The sequence below is a fragment of the Lepisma saccharinum genome, chromosome 7, assembly GCF_977018435.1.
Source record: "Lepisma saccharinum chromosome 7, izLepSacc3.1, whole genome shotgun sequence".
Lineage (NCBI taxonomy): Eukaryota > Metazoa > Arthropoda > Insecta > Zygentoma > Lepismatidae > Lepisma > Lepisma saccharinum.
Genome location: NC_139235.1, coordinates 80,290,442 through 80,306,893, shown reverse-complemented (window position 1 = coordinate 80,306,893; position 16,452 = coordinate 80,290,442). Strand labels below are relative to the sequence as shown.

Here is a 16,452-nt window from a genome sequence, read left to right as displayed (position 1 = left end):
CCGAACCACTATGTGCCTCCACCGGGTATCCAACCCGGGACCCCCTCTCTTGAAAGAGAGAGAGAGAGAGACTTTGAGCGCGTTTTTGATATTATCCTTAGCAAAGTAAATTTGAAGAAAATAAATAATTGCGTGTTTTGTTGTTATAACAAAAACTCTCTCCCCCAGAAATTTTTGGTGGTGGATTTTTGAGGCCAAGATTGTTGGTGGGGGAAAATCTCCCCCACCCTAGGATTTCGAACCCTGGTTCTCATCCTGCGAGAAAATCCATCGTCCAAGTAGCGACTGCCTTGCACAGAGAAATGACCATATTTCAATCAAGTGGCAGTTTTTTCAAAAACCGAACTGAACGAAGACAATGGATTTATAAGACAACTCAAGTTGTGAGAAATATTCCCACGTAAGCTCATCTCTCGGTGTTATGCGCCGCGTGGAAAGAAACGGAACTCGGGAGGGAAGCAGCTGTATACCCAGGAGGGTGAAGGACCTCTGGGCACAACAACAACCTTTGTTGATGGAAACAAATTGGCTGGCTTCACTTCTCTCCGCGTGCTGGGACTGGGAGATGGAAAGGAACCATACGAAAGTGTTATGCAAGCGAAGTGTCGGACAACACTTTGAAAAGGATCTTCTTTGCAAGATCGGCTCAAGATAAAATTTTCACCTGGGGGAGGTGGAATTTTGGTGCCCCACCCCCAGAGGCGCCAATTTAAGATGAATTTGGGGGCAAGATCGTCATAAACAATACTTTATATGTAAATATACATAAAATGTGACACTATTGCTCCGCCCTATTTTCCACCACTCCCCAATAAAGAAAGATGCCCATTTATATACCTACTTACTGCTTGAACGTGAAATAATAAATTTGCATTATTTCGCGACTTAGCTTGTATGGAAAAATTCTTTAACAGTCATTTGTAGCCACTTATAAGTAATTTCTGGTAATAATTAGGGAGTTTCTGTGTTATCAATATCACGTTTGCTAAAAAGAAGGTTTCAGCTTCACTTCCTTGCACGACACGGTAATGAGAGCTAATCAATAAAAGTAAATTACAGCTGCTTTGTTTGTCTAAAAAATATTTTACCCAGGGTGCAATATCATTGAAGACTGGTGGGGGGGGGGAATTTTAATCTGCAAACTCACCCTCATATATATATATATATATATATATATATATATATATATATATACACACACACACACACACACACACACACATATACACATACATACAGGGTGTACCAAAAGTCCCATTACCCCCCCCCCTTTTGAATTGTAGACAAACCTGCAAAATGTTATTTTAACAGCATGCGTATGATGAGAGGATGCTGTACTATTAAATCAGACATATGACCACCATTTACTCCAGAGGATATCTGTGCACACCGCCATTTTCATGGCACAGTATTATTTGCCTCCAGGTGCGATGTGAAATCCTCCGTAACATGGCTGGCGTGAGGGAAGCAAACTGATAACGATTATATGGGCGACTTTCTGTTTGATGTGTCCCCATAGCGCATTATCACAAGATGTCAGATCTGGACTTAGGGGTGGCCATTTCAGAGGTGCTGGCAATTTTGGCGATCCTCGTCCGATCCATTTGTCTCTGAACACATGATTGAGGTACATACCGGAATTGAAACGTTTGGGTCTTCTTGGTCGAATCTGATTCCAACAGGATGGGGCGAAACTGCACTTCGCAATACGTGTAAGAGAATACATGTGCCATGAAAATGGTGGTGTGCACACTGATCCTCTGGAGTAAATGGTGGTCATTTGTCTGATTTAATGGTATACCATCCTCTCATCATACGCATGCTGTTAAAATAACATTTTGCAGGTTTGTCTACAATTTAAAGGGGGGTAATGGAACTTTTGGTACACCCTGTATATATATACACACACACAATATGGATATACATATTTATAATGTTATTAAATGTATAATTTGTTACTTTTATTACATCAGATATCTATAAAGTAACAAACTAACTGGTTAAAGATGTCAATAAATTACAAAATAATTGAAGTGGTTTTATTATATATTATTTTTTATTTAGTTTTAACTTTATGTTAATATAAACCAATTAGATTTCATAGTTATTATTGTCTTACATTCTTGTTTTACTTTTGTTGTGCGTATTGATATAGATCTGTTAATAATCTCTTGAGAGAGAGAGAGAGATAGAAAGCTTTGAACATTCACAAACACATTACTTTGTGTGTGTGTTTTCCATATTATTCTTAGTAAAGTATATTTGAAGTCAAAAGTAGTTGTTTATATTTTGTTTGTTATAACAAAAACTCTCCCCCATCGGAAATTTTTGGTGCCAAGATTGTTGGTGGGGAAAAATCGCCCCCCCCCCAAGGATTTAACACCCTTCTTTTTGCCACGATTCGAACCTAGGACCATAACCATTATGCTACGAATATCGACTGACCTCTCCTATGGCATAGTCGACTTGAGGTCAGGAGATCCCGGTGGAAGCGTAGACGTTCGGATGAAATACAGAATAAAGGCGCATAAAGCACATTTCAAAGCAGATGGCAGTTCTTGATTCTATTCGTAAAACACACGAAAGAGAAAATCTTAAGAAACTTGGCCCCACCATCTTCATCATGTGTTCGCATGCCTCAATGTGATTTATTTTGGACTCTTAGAGAAGTCAATGGGTTAACAGATTCTGTTTCAGATTCTTTTTTTCTGGATCAAATAACAGACACAGTTTCAAGAGCAATGATTGATTCGTTCTTTTTCGGTCGGCATAGAAAGGAAACTATTCAGGACATCTCGGCTATTGGGGTCGAATTACAAAGTTCTACATATGGAAAATTTCACAGAAACTGGTTCAAAGGGTTATCACGAAACTGTTTATATTAATCTTTTGTAACCACATGGCGGAGTAGAGAAAGGTCAATGAATAACAGTAATAAAGAATTTATCAATATTTATAGTTTCGTTTTTTTTTTAAAGTGAAACAGCATGATTCAGCATTTTTTTCTTTTCTTACCTTTATCTACTTTTTTTTGTATTCGATTTATACTGTCACATTTTAAACTTTTTATGTATCTATATAATCTTCTAATATTATTTCCTTGGTTATATTATCATTAATTTCACATGTTCCACCGCACATTCCCGATATACTTCTTTTATTGTTTTGTTGTTACTGTTGACTTAGACATTCATATGAATCGTAAATTTTGATTTCGTTTAAACCGTAAAGGCGAGTTTAATTTTTCACTGCGCATAGAGTGAACGTTTTAAATTGCCTGTGGTGTCTGTGTGTGATAACTTGCGATGTGATTTTGAAATTATGTGCACTAATTGCTATTTGTAACTGATTCTTGTGCCTAATGATGGTATAATTTTCATACTTCCGGTAAAATGTAAGCCCACTTTATATACAGACACCTTATTCAGGGTTGGCAGAAATTTACATCGGGGCGGGGGGTTAAGTTCGTATTTTGTGCGGTGTAAGGGTAAATTTAGAGCCAAAATGTCCGTAAATTGGCCTTTGTGAAAAAATTTAAGGGTGGGTCTTGAGGAAAGTTTGGTGGTGTTAGGGCGAATTGAGGAAATATTGGAGAATGTTAAGGGGTTGGAGCTGTGTGGACCTATACAGTTTTTAAATTGATATCAATGAAAAGGAATATTTTCAGTATTGATGATCAGTTTGTTTTAATTGGTTCAAGGATTTTGAGGGGGTATAGTGTGAGCAGCCTTGTTTGTTTACTGTCATCACACTTCCCTTGAGAATCAGTCTGATATCCGGCGTAAAATGGTGACTGTTGAATTAGCGTTTCAAAGGTTGCTACGAAAAGATGTGTTTCAAGTGTGGCGCAAATATAGCGATGCTGCAATTGGGTCTTGGTGGGTTTCGTGTCCGCTGTTGACTCAATGCAAATTAGCGACAACCGCCCCTCTCCCCAGAAAACCCTTCCACTCGTGGGTGCCAGTTTGAAATTAGCACCAAACGAACCTCCTTCGGGTTTCTTCGGTCATCTCCGGCCACGGGTACTCCCACCGCCTGCGGGCGAAGTCTTCAAAAACCTGTTCGAACGAAAGGAGGCGCAACAGTCCCCATCGTTCGCGCGTGTGTCGAAGTTCCCAAGAGGTTTTGTGTGCTTTTTTCGCTGTTGGTTTTTTTGCCCTGTGCGATATGGCGTCCAGTGCGTGGTTCGTCTTGCTTCTCGTTGCGTGTGTGTACGCCGACGATATCAACGAGTTTCGTGTGGTATACGAGTGGTACAAGCTAGATTACGCATGGCCCAACGACCAGGCCAAAGCATACGCGCTCCAAGATAACAGGTATATTCCGGAGAATAACGCTCTCGCTGGCATCAAGGTGTGGAGGGATAAGATATTCCTGACGGTACCTCGCTGGAGGGCCGGCGTGCCTGCGTCCCTCAACTGGATTCCGGTGACTCCAGAGGGTGGAAATGCCTCCCCCAAGCTGCGCCCTTATCCGTCCTGGGAGATGAACACCCTCGGGAACTGTTCTTCCCTCCAGTACGTGCAGAGCATGGAGATTGACCCGATGGGGCGCATGTGGGCGGTCGACGTCGGTAGGGTGAACATCCACCAGCAGCCGGACAACACTTGCCCTCCGAAGCTGGTCATCATAGACTTGTACACGGACAAGATCCTCAGGACATTCCAGTTCCCGGACGAGGTTGCGTCCAATACCAGGAGTTTCTTGAACGATATTGTCCTTGACGTCACTGCCGGATCCAACTCCGATGATTTCTACGCGTACATTACGGACGCGTACGAGTCTGCCATCGTGGTGTACAGCCTGCGCCTCAATCGTGCGTGGAAGGTGACTGACCCGTCGATGAGGGTCGATCCCGAGGCTCAAAGACAGCAGGTTGGAGGCGACTTCCTCACTTTCAACACCGCCGTGGACGGAATCGCCCTGTCGCCGCGCAAAGACGAAGCCAAGACGCTATACTACTGTCCCCTGACCAGCTACAAGCTGTTCTCCGTCCCGACCAGCGTCCTGAAGGATCCAGTGACGTCCCGGGACATATCCGGATCGGTGGTCGAGCTTGGACGCAAGGGTTCCGTCAGCGACGGCCTGGCGATGGACAGCAGGGGCGTACTCTACTACGGACTCCTGGGGGACAACTCGATCGCCATGTGGAACTCGAGCAAGCCGTTCACGACCGAGAACCAGATCGTCATCTCCAAGGACGACAAGTTCCTGCAGTGGCCGGACACTTTCGGTTTCGACAACCAGGGCAACCTGTACGTGATCTCCAACCGCCTGCAGAACCTCATCCAGAACAAGGTGAACCTGCAGGAGCCCAACTACAGGGTGATCCGCGGTTTCACGGGCAGCAGGTCGTACATGTACCTTGACATTAAGAACGACACCATGCACGGCGCCGAAGGGAGGAGCAATTCAGGAATGGATGGTCAGTACGGTTCCACCACCATGGCACCCTCTTCTGCATCGGTGACCACTTGTTCTATGGCCGTCGCACTTGGAATATGGACTCTGCTCTCCACTCTGATAAGCAGCTGCTAGCGATGCTTCGGTTTATCTACACCTTAGGGTTCGTATACACTGTACATTTTATATTACTAATAACTAGAACCCGGTATTGTCCTAACATATATTTTGGTCTTGTGATCAGATTCGTACGCCTTTAGCACTTAAGTATACTGTGTCCCGGGAAACTCTGGAGCGAGCGAAGGAAAGCAAGTCTCTGCGCAAGTAGTGACTCGAGTTTTCTCGACCAATGGACACGTGCGAGCACTGGCGTACGCAGTATTTTTTTTTTTTTCGGGAGGGGCTGGAATTGTATAAGTTTATGCTTTCAGTGGCGCCAAGTTGTAGGGGTCCGTGGGGACATAGCACACCTAATAATTTGTCGTGTTATTACTATTGTTATTATATTTATTATGTATTTGCGTATTGAAATCAGTAAATAACAGATTGAAAATAGCGAGTATGATGCATTAATATCATAATACACGGAAGGGAGAATTTGAGATTTTTTTCTTAACTTAGAACCCAGCGTTTTCAAAAATGGCAACTGGGGGAGGTCATTTTATGGGGCTTGCATTTACCACTCTGGTTTTTCCCAAGTTTTTACAGGATGTCTACCAGTCAAGAAAGTCTCTTTTATAGAATCCAATGTACATTTTCTAAATTTCCAACTGTACGTAACGCGATTAAATAAATGTTAAGAAAAAGGGGGGGGGGTCAAGAAGAAGGAAAGAAAGGTTATGAAAAAGTCAAGAATTTTGGATATGTTATTTAGTGCTTTTATTTAAGAATGTTGATTTTTCAAAATTTCGGAGGGGGCTGCAGGATTGCGTGGAGGCGGAAAGCAACTGCACCTCCCAGCTGTTTATATCGGTGCGTAATGCTTCGCTCCTCCTTCGTATCCTTCTGCGCCACCTTGCTCCAGAGTTTCCCGGGATAGTATAGGTTTCAGGATAATACGACAAATATACTTAAATTCTATACTGCGTTCCTCCACGATGGCATCATGGTAATGTCGTAGTCTTGTAATCAAGGGGTCTTGTGTTCGATACCTTGTGACTGCACATAGTGTTTCGTATACCACTTTAAATTGTAGCTCCGGGATGTAATGGGTGGTAGGAAGGTTCCCAAATTCAAACCCCACTTTCACGTAGTACACCCTGGACTGCATTTTTCAAACTAACGGAGCTCTGGCGTGTGGATCTACAGCCAGTATAATCCTCTGTAAGGCTGTGTTTTGTCCTTGTGTGTACTGAGCGCCCCGTTACAGCCTCAGCTTTTAACCTATAAGTGAGACCGCCTTTATGGCAGTAACCCTCTGTTGCCGCGTTTACCTGCGAAGGAACTCGCGGTCAAACAGCCAATTAAGCCCACCACTTGGGCAAGAAGTGACAACTTTAAAATTCCCCTTCCCCAAAGCAGCCACTAAAGTCCGCCCGGCCAAAGAATGGACTTGAGGAAACCCAGACTTCCGCTCCACTTCAAGTTGCTACACGCCTGATTTTTGTCCAGACACCTCTTCCTGTCAACATGTCCCCTTCGCTCGCATTTCAGGGAGAGGCAGGGAATCGGAGACGCATTCGCCGCGCTGACTTTGATAAGAGTGCCACCTGTTTCGAAAACTACCCAAAACGAAAAATTTGGCAACGCAGAATACCATGAGAATTCCCCCTCACCACGGCAACTGGACAAAGCCGATTGCATGTGACCCTCCATGGCTTTCGACAGAAGAGACAAAAATAGAATTTCCAAATGCGTTCTTTCGTCGGAACCAGTGTAGGGAAACAGGGTTCTGCGCTTTAATTGCACACCGGTTAGCACAGCGGCTCCATTATAGGTGAGGATATTTTAGTCTTCAGAAACACGTGTTGATTTTAGTGATGTTAAGAAGTTAGGCCCAGTATCATGTGACGAGACGAGCCATAGTGTTGACGCACCCAAAACTTAATTTTTTTGTTATTATTATTATTGATTTTCTTTATTTTTCTTCGCTCTTTGTGCCATTTTTGGCTAATTTGCGAAGATGGGGATGAGTGATGATATGATGAAATTGATGAATGGACACTCACAAACATCCATGCCCAGGCCAGGTTTTGAACCCTAGGACCCTGGCGTCGTAGCGCGTTGTGCTAAACACTCCGCCACGTGGGACGGCAAAAGTTCATTTTCAATTCATTATGAAATTACAGTAAGGAAAAGGAAGTATTACATTTTGGATAAAATAATTTGAATTTCAGGCATTGTATTATTCGCAATATTGAAAGTGAGTGCCTATTATATTCCTTTTTTATTCTTAGTGCCTATAATCGTGCCATTTTCCATATTTCAGTGCCTTTTCCCTGCCTATTCGGACAGTGTTCAGTGCCTACACATCAGGGCTCTATAGCAATAACTTAAAAGCATATTTTGTTCATGGTGGAGGCTCATAGCAGTCCGGATCTCACTTTAAACTAAATCCATTCCCGATTAGCCTTACTGTGCATAAAGTGGACTTAAACCATAAATTCAATGAATCAATCAATATTCTGTTCATGGGTTTATCCTGAATTTTCCATCGGGAAAATTGTGTGAGTGTGGGGGGGGGGGGGTAACGATGAATTGGGTGTTTAGGAAGAATTTGAAGACGGTATGTGGAGATAGTGGATAAGTCACTGATCTCTTCTTTCTGTCAAAGACACTGACTGACATTCATTTTTTTTTTAATGGAAATGTTTACACACATCTCATTAAAGTCCACCTTATTAATCCACATAGCTTTCAAAGTTTGTTCTGAAAGAACGTTTTTGTCACTTGTTCACAAACCATTCATTCCTGTCATAGGCGTAGCTAGAACTTTATATTTGGGTGTGCACAAAGAAAAAAAATGCGATCTTGTAACTTTTGAATAGCATATTTTGCAACACACTCACTTGGTTCTTTAACTGCACTGGTGTTTGTAAAGGAATATAAATTCACTAAATGACAGTGTTGAAAATTTCTGAATATATGTAGTAGAAGGAAATCAAATTGCATAGAAATTACACACACATAAAATGTTCATAAATGTTATATACGAATACATCAAAATACACGTCATCTATAACAAGAGACGTCTGTCAAAAGGTACAATGTTCTTAAACTCATCAATAACTTCATTTACATCAATAGACTAAGTTTTTCCTGTTCCACAAATAGCAAGAGCAGGGCTTCCAATCTATCCTGCTTCTGAGTTGCTCTTAATTTAGTTTTAACTTGGGTAAGTTTGGAGAAAGCTCTCTCTCACACGTGCAGCTTGTGACAGGTATTTAAGAAAAGCGCTGTAGTACAGAGTAGAATGCAGTAAATATCTTCTTTCTCCAATGACATCAAAAGATCGAAAATCTATAGACACTCGTTTCATCAGCGATAATGCACACGTTTGTACCAAGTAATGACATTTTCAACTTCTTACAAACTGCCGCTTATTTTATATCTTATTGAAATATCTGTCTTTAATTCTTTTTGATAAAGCAGTCCATTAGTGTCTGCCTGGGCACACCCGGCACACCCCGTAGCTACGCCTGTGATTCCTGTACGAAAACACTCGTTCAGTGGGGGCATTGGTTACAGGTAAACAGAGAAGAAACTCCAATACTTTATATACAAATAATGAAATGTGCACATTGGAATGTGAAATAATTTATACCCAACAAAGCCATAGTTCATAGTACATTAATAGTAGGGAAGCAGGCACGTATCTAGATATAGTTTTTTCGGGGGGGGGTGTCCGAACCAAGTGTGTCAAAGAAATAATGTTTAAACTAAAATAATTATAATTATATTAAATTAATGAATATAGTATTAATTAAAATATTCAATTTAATTAATATTATATTTTTATTACATGAATAGGTAAATGGACGGTATAAAAGTAATAACGTATTGATTATATAGTTCACGTGTCGGCAAAATTTGTAAAAAAAAACCCTGTCCTGGCAAGGAAATTAATGTCAAATAGATAAAGAATTGAATATTTATTGAATATATATAAAAAAAGGATGTTAAATACAGTTGACGAAAAGCAAAGTTCGTGGTGATATTTTATGAATGTTACGTTGCATGTAGTAATAAATCTTACATAAATATTGCACTGTCATTCAAAGTCGTATGATCCCAATATAATCCTTGCCTTCCAATACGTTTGACTCGTATAACCCTCGAATTAAACAACAAGTATATTTTCATTATTTAATTTCAGTTATTTTATTATCCAATTACTTTCATTGTTTAAATTTTTGTACTTAGTAAGCCTATCGTGGGGGGGTCCGAACCCCTCCCCCCACTAGATACGTCCTTGTAGGGAAGGTTGCAGTAATTCTATGCCGATAAGGTATTGTCACAAAAATAGACTTTTGGTGTCCCGTTTTACGTTAAAAAAAGGGGTAGATACAAAAAAAGAGGGACTGTCCCGTCTGGTCACCCTTCATTACCTAGAGAACCCATATTCAGTGAATAGTTGGCTACATCATACTGGAGAAATGCACCCAAATGAAATGTGTCAATGCTGTTCTATAGGCGCATATGTCATTTAACATACCACAGCAGATGAATGGGTATAACTCACCAAAAAGAACGACTATGGTACCATATTTTACTTCTATCTGCAGATGTTTTTCCTTACTCTTTTATTTGTAAGAAAGTATTTTCATTGCTCGAAACTACCATTGAAAGAACAACACTCCGTGTATACTGTAGGAAAGTTAAAATGAATAATTTAATGGGAATTTGTTGAACTAAGAAATTATGAAAAGTTCAACTCGCCCCTTGTAACTCACCATGGATTTTCTTGTCTGGAAAGTTTCGCCATCTCTTGAGCATCTTGGCGATCTCTGGAATAAACGATCGTGAAAATGCACAATGAATCTTGAATTCGAAACCACGGTTTCTCTGCGGAAAACCTTCATAATTTAAAGAATGTAGTCAAGTAGCAGATTGCAGAACGTCTCTAGTGGGGGGACCGGATGACGTCTTTTAACTGTCACCCGCTAGGTTCGCTGATGTTTACTTGTTAGTTTGAGACACTGTGTGAATTAAGCTTTTTGCTTTAGTGTCGTATTTGCGATTTCTTTTTGGGATTAGATTTCTTTGGATATGGAAATTTGTGTAGCATATATATAGGCTCTAACTTAGGTAATTAAATCTTACGATAACTTTTTACACGTAATTTAGAAACAGTATATTTACATTCTAAGACAACCCAAAGTAATACACAAAAATAATGATCGAACTTGTAACACGGAAAACTTAACCAAATGTCTATGACTAAATTCAAACTTAACGTCCTTCCAACTACCTACAAGTTTCTTGTGAATAATTTAATACATGTATAAATATCATCACTAGAGCCCGGAAGTTCAGGCATTTATTTTCGTTAAAATAGGCAGGCAAAAAGGCATTTATAATGTGGTAAATGGGCACTAAAAATGAAAAAAAAAAGGCAAAATAAACCGAAAAAAGGCACATTTAGAAGTCGCTTACTTTTATCTATAATTGGGAAGAGCATTTCAATTTTCTCCGTCTTGATTGCACATAACTACAAGATGCTTTTTAAGTTCTCAACATTCATTGATAGTCGTCTGTCAGAGAGAATGTTTTTCATAATAGAAAATGATCTTTCTACTTCGACAGAAGTTATTGGAGCATACATATAACAAGCTAATGTAGCTGGACTCATTTCGGTAACAGCATTTTCACCTTTTAGAATATCACAAATTGTTTTCAATTGTTTCAAGTCCTCATTTGCACTCACTACCCGTTAGCACTTTTCCGCAACAGCTCACCCCTTTTCTCCTGGCACTTCCATCATCTGCTGCATAGATTCCTCGAAGATTTTCATGGATGCTATAATTGTAATTGTCTCTGGCAATGCACCATAATGTGCAAAAGTAAACTTGAATAGCACAGGAGTTTTTTTCACTTCACGAATTGAAGCCGCTTCATTTTCTGGAAGAGCATCGATCACCTCACTGATTTTTTAAGGTTGTTAGCATAATATATAGCTGCTGATATCCAGGTTCCCCATCTCGTCAAGACTGGTTGCTGAGGTAAACTAAGCTCAATCGCAACTTCCTGAAATTTTCGGGTTCGAGAGGGAGATTTCAGAAATATTTTCTTTGTGTTCGAAATCAACCTGTCCACTTCAGCAGTCAATCATGCACAAGAAATGTTAACCGAAAGGCAATATCCTGACTCAGCATGAAATACTTTTTTCTCACAATATTCTCCTTCAGCAATGTTGAAACATGCGTGAGTTCAATATTACTTAAATAAGGCGAAAATTATTCACATAATAAACGGAAGAAAAATAAATGCCAACAACGTTTTTTGGGAGAAAAATAATTACACATTTTTTTAAAAAAAAATGTCAAATTTCATTGAAAAAGGCAAAAAAAAGGCATTATAATTAAAAATAGGCAGTAGGGTCCCAAATAGGCAAAATAGGCAAAATGAAAAGCTTCCAAAACATTCGAAACAACATAAGAAACGTATATCCGGAAAAATTTTATCAATATATGCAGTAGATAAAAAGAGGCATTTTGCCAAACTTCCGGGCTCTAATCATCACTATGCTATGAAAACTCAATTGGAAAACAGCCTTCTGTTGGCTCGGTGAGGTTGTACACGTACAGTTGCAGAATGGTGTCCTTTAATGAGCAATTCTACATACTTCTCAGCATTTGTTACATTTTCTTGGAGGGAAATAAAAACATGTCTGGCAGGCATAAAAATGATTGTCCAGCATCCCCCTCCTCCCCCGTTAATTCGCACACGGGTTTTAGAGATCACCTATAGAGGCGACCAGTGGCAGCGATTGGGTTCCAAAACCGTAAGGGGGGGGGTGCCAAAAGTGGGGGGCAAGGACAGTTTATTTCCCTTTGTAGATGAGGTTTTGCATAGTGCAGGGGCAAAAGTGGCACCACTGGAGGCGACTGTTTTAATCGTCAAAGATTAGGATGGAGGCATGGGTGCCTGCAGGTTTTTTTTATCAGGGTATTGGGAGGGTAGCAGTGCTCGAAGTGGGCGACACCACGCGAAATATATGAAACTTTCCTGATATATCAGGGGGACAAGTGACTCCTCTGCCCCCTTCCCCTTCTGCGGGCGCCCTTGGATGGAGGTACAATTAACTCTTACGTCAAGGGACGACTTTAGTTTTAAACGTCTCTGGGAGGGACGATCCTTTCATTTTAGATGTCAGGGGAGATGATCCCTCTTTTAGACGTGTTTGGGGTGATCACCTCCTCTGCCCTCTTCCTTAATCCGCTCAGTGTGACTGTAACAATGACATGTTATGGAGCAGATCGCGTCATCTTTGCATTCCATTGCAGGAACTGAGGAAGAACCTAAATTAACGAGGTTTAAATCTCGTTAGAATACACTAGCGTCGTTGCCTTGTAATCAAGAGGTCCTGGATTCGATACCCGGTAGAGGTACATAGTAGTTCGGACCCCACTTTAAACTGTAGGTCCAGTCCTGATTAGCCTTACTGTGCATAAAGTGGGCTTAAAAACCAACCAACCCTTGTTTGTTCCTTCCTCTGTTTACATACTGTCCTTTCTTCCCCTATTTTCCCATTTAGTTCTTTTTCACGTTTCTCTATCTCCACCACTTTCCCTTTCTCGCATTTCTCTGTGCGTTTGCGTTTGAATGAGTCTGAAAATGTTTATTTGGATGTAACCATGGGGAAAGGGGGATGTTGCCCCACTAGACTATGAACATCAGCGAAAAATTATATGTTCACATAAATTCACTTGTGCCACACTAATTTTCGTTGGTTATTTTCAAAGATCGACAATTACAAGACTAGTCGCCTTAAATCAAGCCGAGTTCTTTACCCGGTGGAAGCACAACTTAAACTGTAGGTCCAGTCCCGATTAGCCTACCTGTGCATACATTTGGCTTGAAAAAACGCAAACAATTAAGAACGGTAGAGATCGTTTCACGGTAACTTCAAACTGAAGCTCGCGATTAACCCAAAATGTAGAAAAGCGACCTAAAATTACAATGTAAATCCAACTCAAACAGTTTTTTGAGGGGAAATGTCCCTTGCTTGCCCACCGCCCCCGAAAAAATTGGGCGGACGCTCTGGGCGATGGGCCCATACTTGCCCATCCGTTGTGGGCCTAATACTATATCAATAAATTAGGTTGCAGTGGCTGGTGGCGGCTTGACAACAAATTCCAATCCCTTGCAAAAGCATCTTTCGTCACTGTTGCAAAGTGTTTACTTTTGTTTTCGTTTGTATTCACGTACTCTGTGCCAACTTGTGACGAAACGCACAAGTAAAAGGAGTTGCCCTAACTGAAAAAAACAACAAAAAACAAAAACAGGGCTGTGCTTAGGTTACACAACACTTGGCCCTGTTGTTTTGATCTTTTCTCCCCGACACATATGGGAGCGTGTGTGTGTGTGTGTTGAAATAACCACGACGCAGTATTCTTGTAAATGCAAATTTGAACTTATGGACTTGCTCATTCCATCTACGAACTTTGTGTGAAACTTGTTGAACTTAGGACGTTTTACTAGCCCGCATCACACGGAACTGGATTTCCAGTAGGTATGCCCTAGTTGGTGCTGGACTTCCTATCAATTTGCTAGTTTTCGCCTCACACGATACTTATCAGTAGAGCCCGGAAGTTCAGGCATTTATTTTCGTTAAAATAGGCAGGCAAAAAGGCATTTATAATATGGTAAATAGGCACTAAAAATGAAAAAAAGGCAAAATAAACCGAAAAAAGGCACATTTAGAAGTCGCTTACTTTTATCTATAATTTCTGGCAAAATGTTAAAATCTAAATTGGGAAGAGAATTTCTATTTTCTCCGTCTTGATTGCACATAACTACATGGTGCTTTTTAAGTTCTAAACATTCATTGATAGTCGCTGTCAGAGAGAATGTTTTTCATAATAGAAAATGATCTTTCTACTTCGACAGAAGTTATTGGAGCATACATATAACAAGCTAATGTAGCTGGACTCATTTTGGTAACATCATTTTCACCTTTTAGAATATCACAAATTGTTTTCAATTGTTTCAAGTCCTCATTTGCACTCACTACCCGTTAGCACTTTTCCGCAACAGCTCACCCCTTTTCTCCTGGCACTTCCATCATCTGCTGCATAGATTCCTCGAAGATTTTCATGGATGCTATAATTGTAATTGTCTCTGGCAATGCACCATAATGTGCAAAAATAAACTTGAATAGCACAGGAGTTTTTTCACTTCACGAATTGAAGCCGCTTCATTTTCTGGAAGATCATCGATCACCTCACTGATTTTTTCAAGGTTGTTAGCATAATATATAGCTGCTGATATCCAGGTTCCCTATCTCGTCAAGACTGGTTGCTGAGGTAAACTAAGCTCAATCGCAACTTCCTGAAATTTTCGGGTTCGAGAGGGAGATTTCAGAAATATTTTCTTTGTGTTCGAAATCAACCTGTCCACTTCAGCAGTCAATCATGCACAAGAAATGTTAACCGAAAGGCAATATCCTGACTCAGCACGAAATACTTTTTTCTCACACTTTTCTCCTTCAGCAATGTTGAAAGATGCGTGAGTTCAATATTACTTAAATAAGGCGAAAATTATTCACATAATAAACGGAAGAAAAATAAATGCCAACAACGTTTTTTGGGAGAAAAATAATTTATATACACATTTTTTTTAAAAAAAATGTCAAATTTCATTGAAAAAGGCAAAAAAGGACATTATAATTAAAAATAGGCAGTGGGGTACCAAATAGGCAAAATAGGCAAAATGAAAAGGCTTCCAAAACATTCGAAACAACATAAGAAACGTATATCCGGAAAAATTTTATCAGTATATGCAGTAGATAAAAAGAGGCATTTTGCCAAACTTCCGGGCTCTACTTATCAGCGTACTTGTCGATAGACTTTTGTTCCCATACGAGGGAAGTTGTAATGGCGGCCGCGTGAGATGTAAACAATGTATCACTTCACATTTTTAAAAACCGATAACTATTTAACCAAGAGGAATAACGTTTCGTATAAAATGTTATTAGGTACAAAACAATGGCGCTGCTTAAATACATACTTTACAACGTTTACTGTACACGTATGGAAGAATATTTTAGTTGTTTCAAATGTAAACACCGTGCACTCAGCATAGATGGTGAAACTCAACGCGCCTTTCATGCTGTATACGTTATACATTGCTGGAGTAACACTCGGGAACCACAGACAAAAGCGCTCCTTTGCACACTCACAGATTATCTTCACATGGCGAAACTTTGCTCTGATTGTCTGTTTCGCAGAATCCAGTCGAGGAAAGCAAGTAGCAATTAGAACATGTCCTATTCCTCCAAACCAGTCAAGCAGTCAGGCAGGCGGCCATGATTGCTACCTAGAAAGTCAGTTCAGCGCCAACTAGGGTATTCCAACTAGAAATCCAGTTCCGTGTGATAGGGGCTTTAGAAACATCTCCACTAGGTCTGCGAGATAGAGAGGACTAAAAAAGGGCCAAGGTGGGCTGTACCCAGGAAAGGGGTTTGCCCTCGTATTCTTTAAAGGGTTTTATTTTTGTTGCTTCACTTTATGGGACTGGATCCGAGCCACTATGTGCCTCCACCGGGTAACCAACCCGGGACGACGTTACCACTACGCCATCGGGAGACCCCTCCTAATCTTTAGAAAATGAATTCTTATTAATATATAACGACACCGTTATTGCCATACGTATATTCTGCAAATATATCGTATAATATCTAAGGAACTAAAAGTTAAAATATACAAAACAGTAATTTTGCCTGTAGTATTATATGGGTGTGAAGCTTGGTCCCTTACATTGAAAGAGGAACATAAATTGAGAGTATTTGAAAATAAGATCCTTAGGAAAATATTTGGACCTAAAAGGGATGAGGAGACAGGTGAGTGGAGAAGGTTACATTATTTAGAACTACATAATTTGTATTCA

The 16,452-nt window shown here is 40.3% G+C and overlaps 1 protein-coding gene across 2 annotated transcripts in view; it reads left to right on the top strand.

Annotated features, from left to right (window-relative positions):
* LOC145989951 (protein yellow-like) overlaps positions 1–16,452 on the top strand; it is a 140,398-nt gene that overhangs the window by 113,305 nt on the left and 10,641 nt on the right. Inside the window, exon 1 of one of the 2 annotated variants that reach the window (XM_083125489.1) lies at positions 4,073–5,566. The exons of the other annotated variant lie outside the window; for it this stretch is intronic. Within the exon in view, the coding sequence (XP_082981615.1) occupies positions 4,168–5,538 (1,371 nt within the window). The 5' untranslated portion in view covers positions 4,073–4,167 and the 3' untranslated portion in view covers positions 5,539–5,566. Of the gene's footprint in view, positions 1–4,072; positions 5,567–16,452 lie in introns of those variants that run through there. 2 annotated transcript variants of the gene reach the window in all.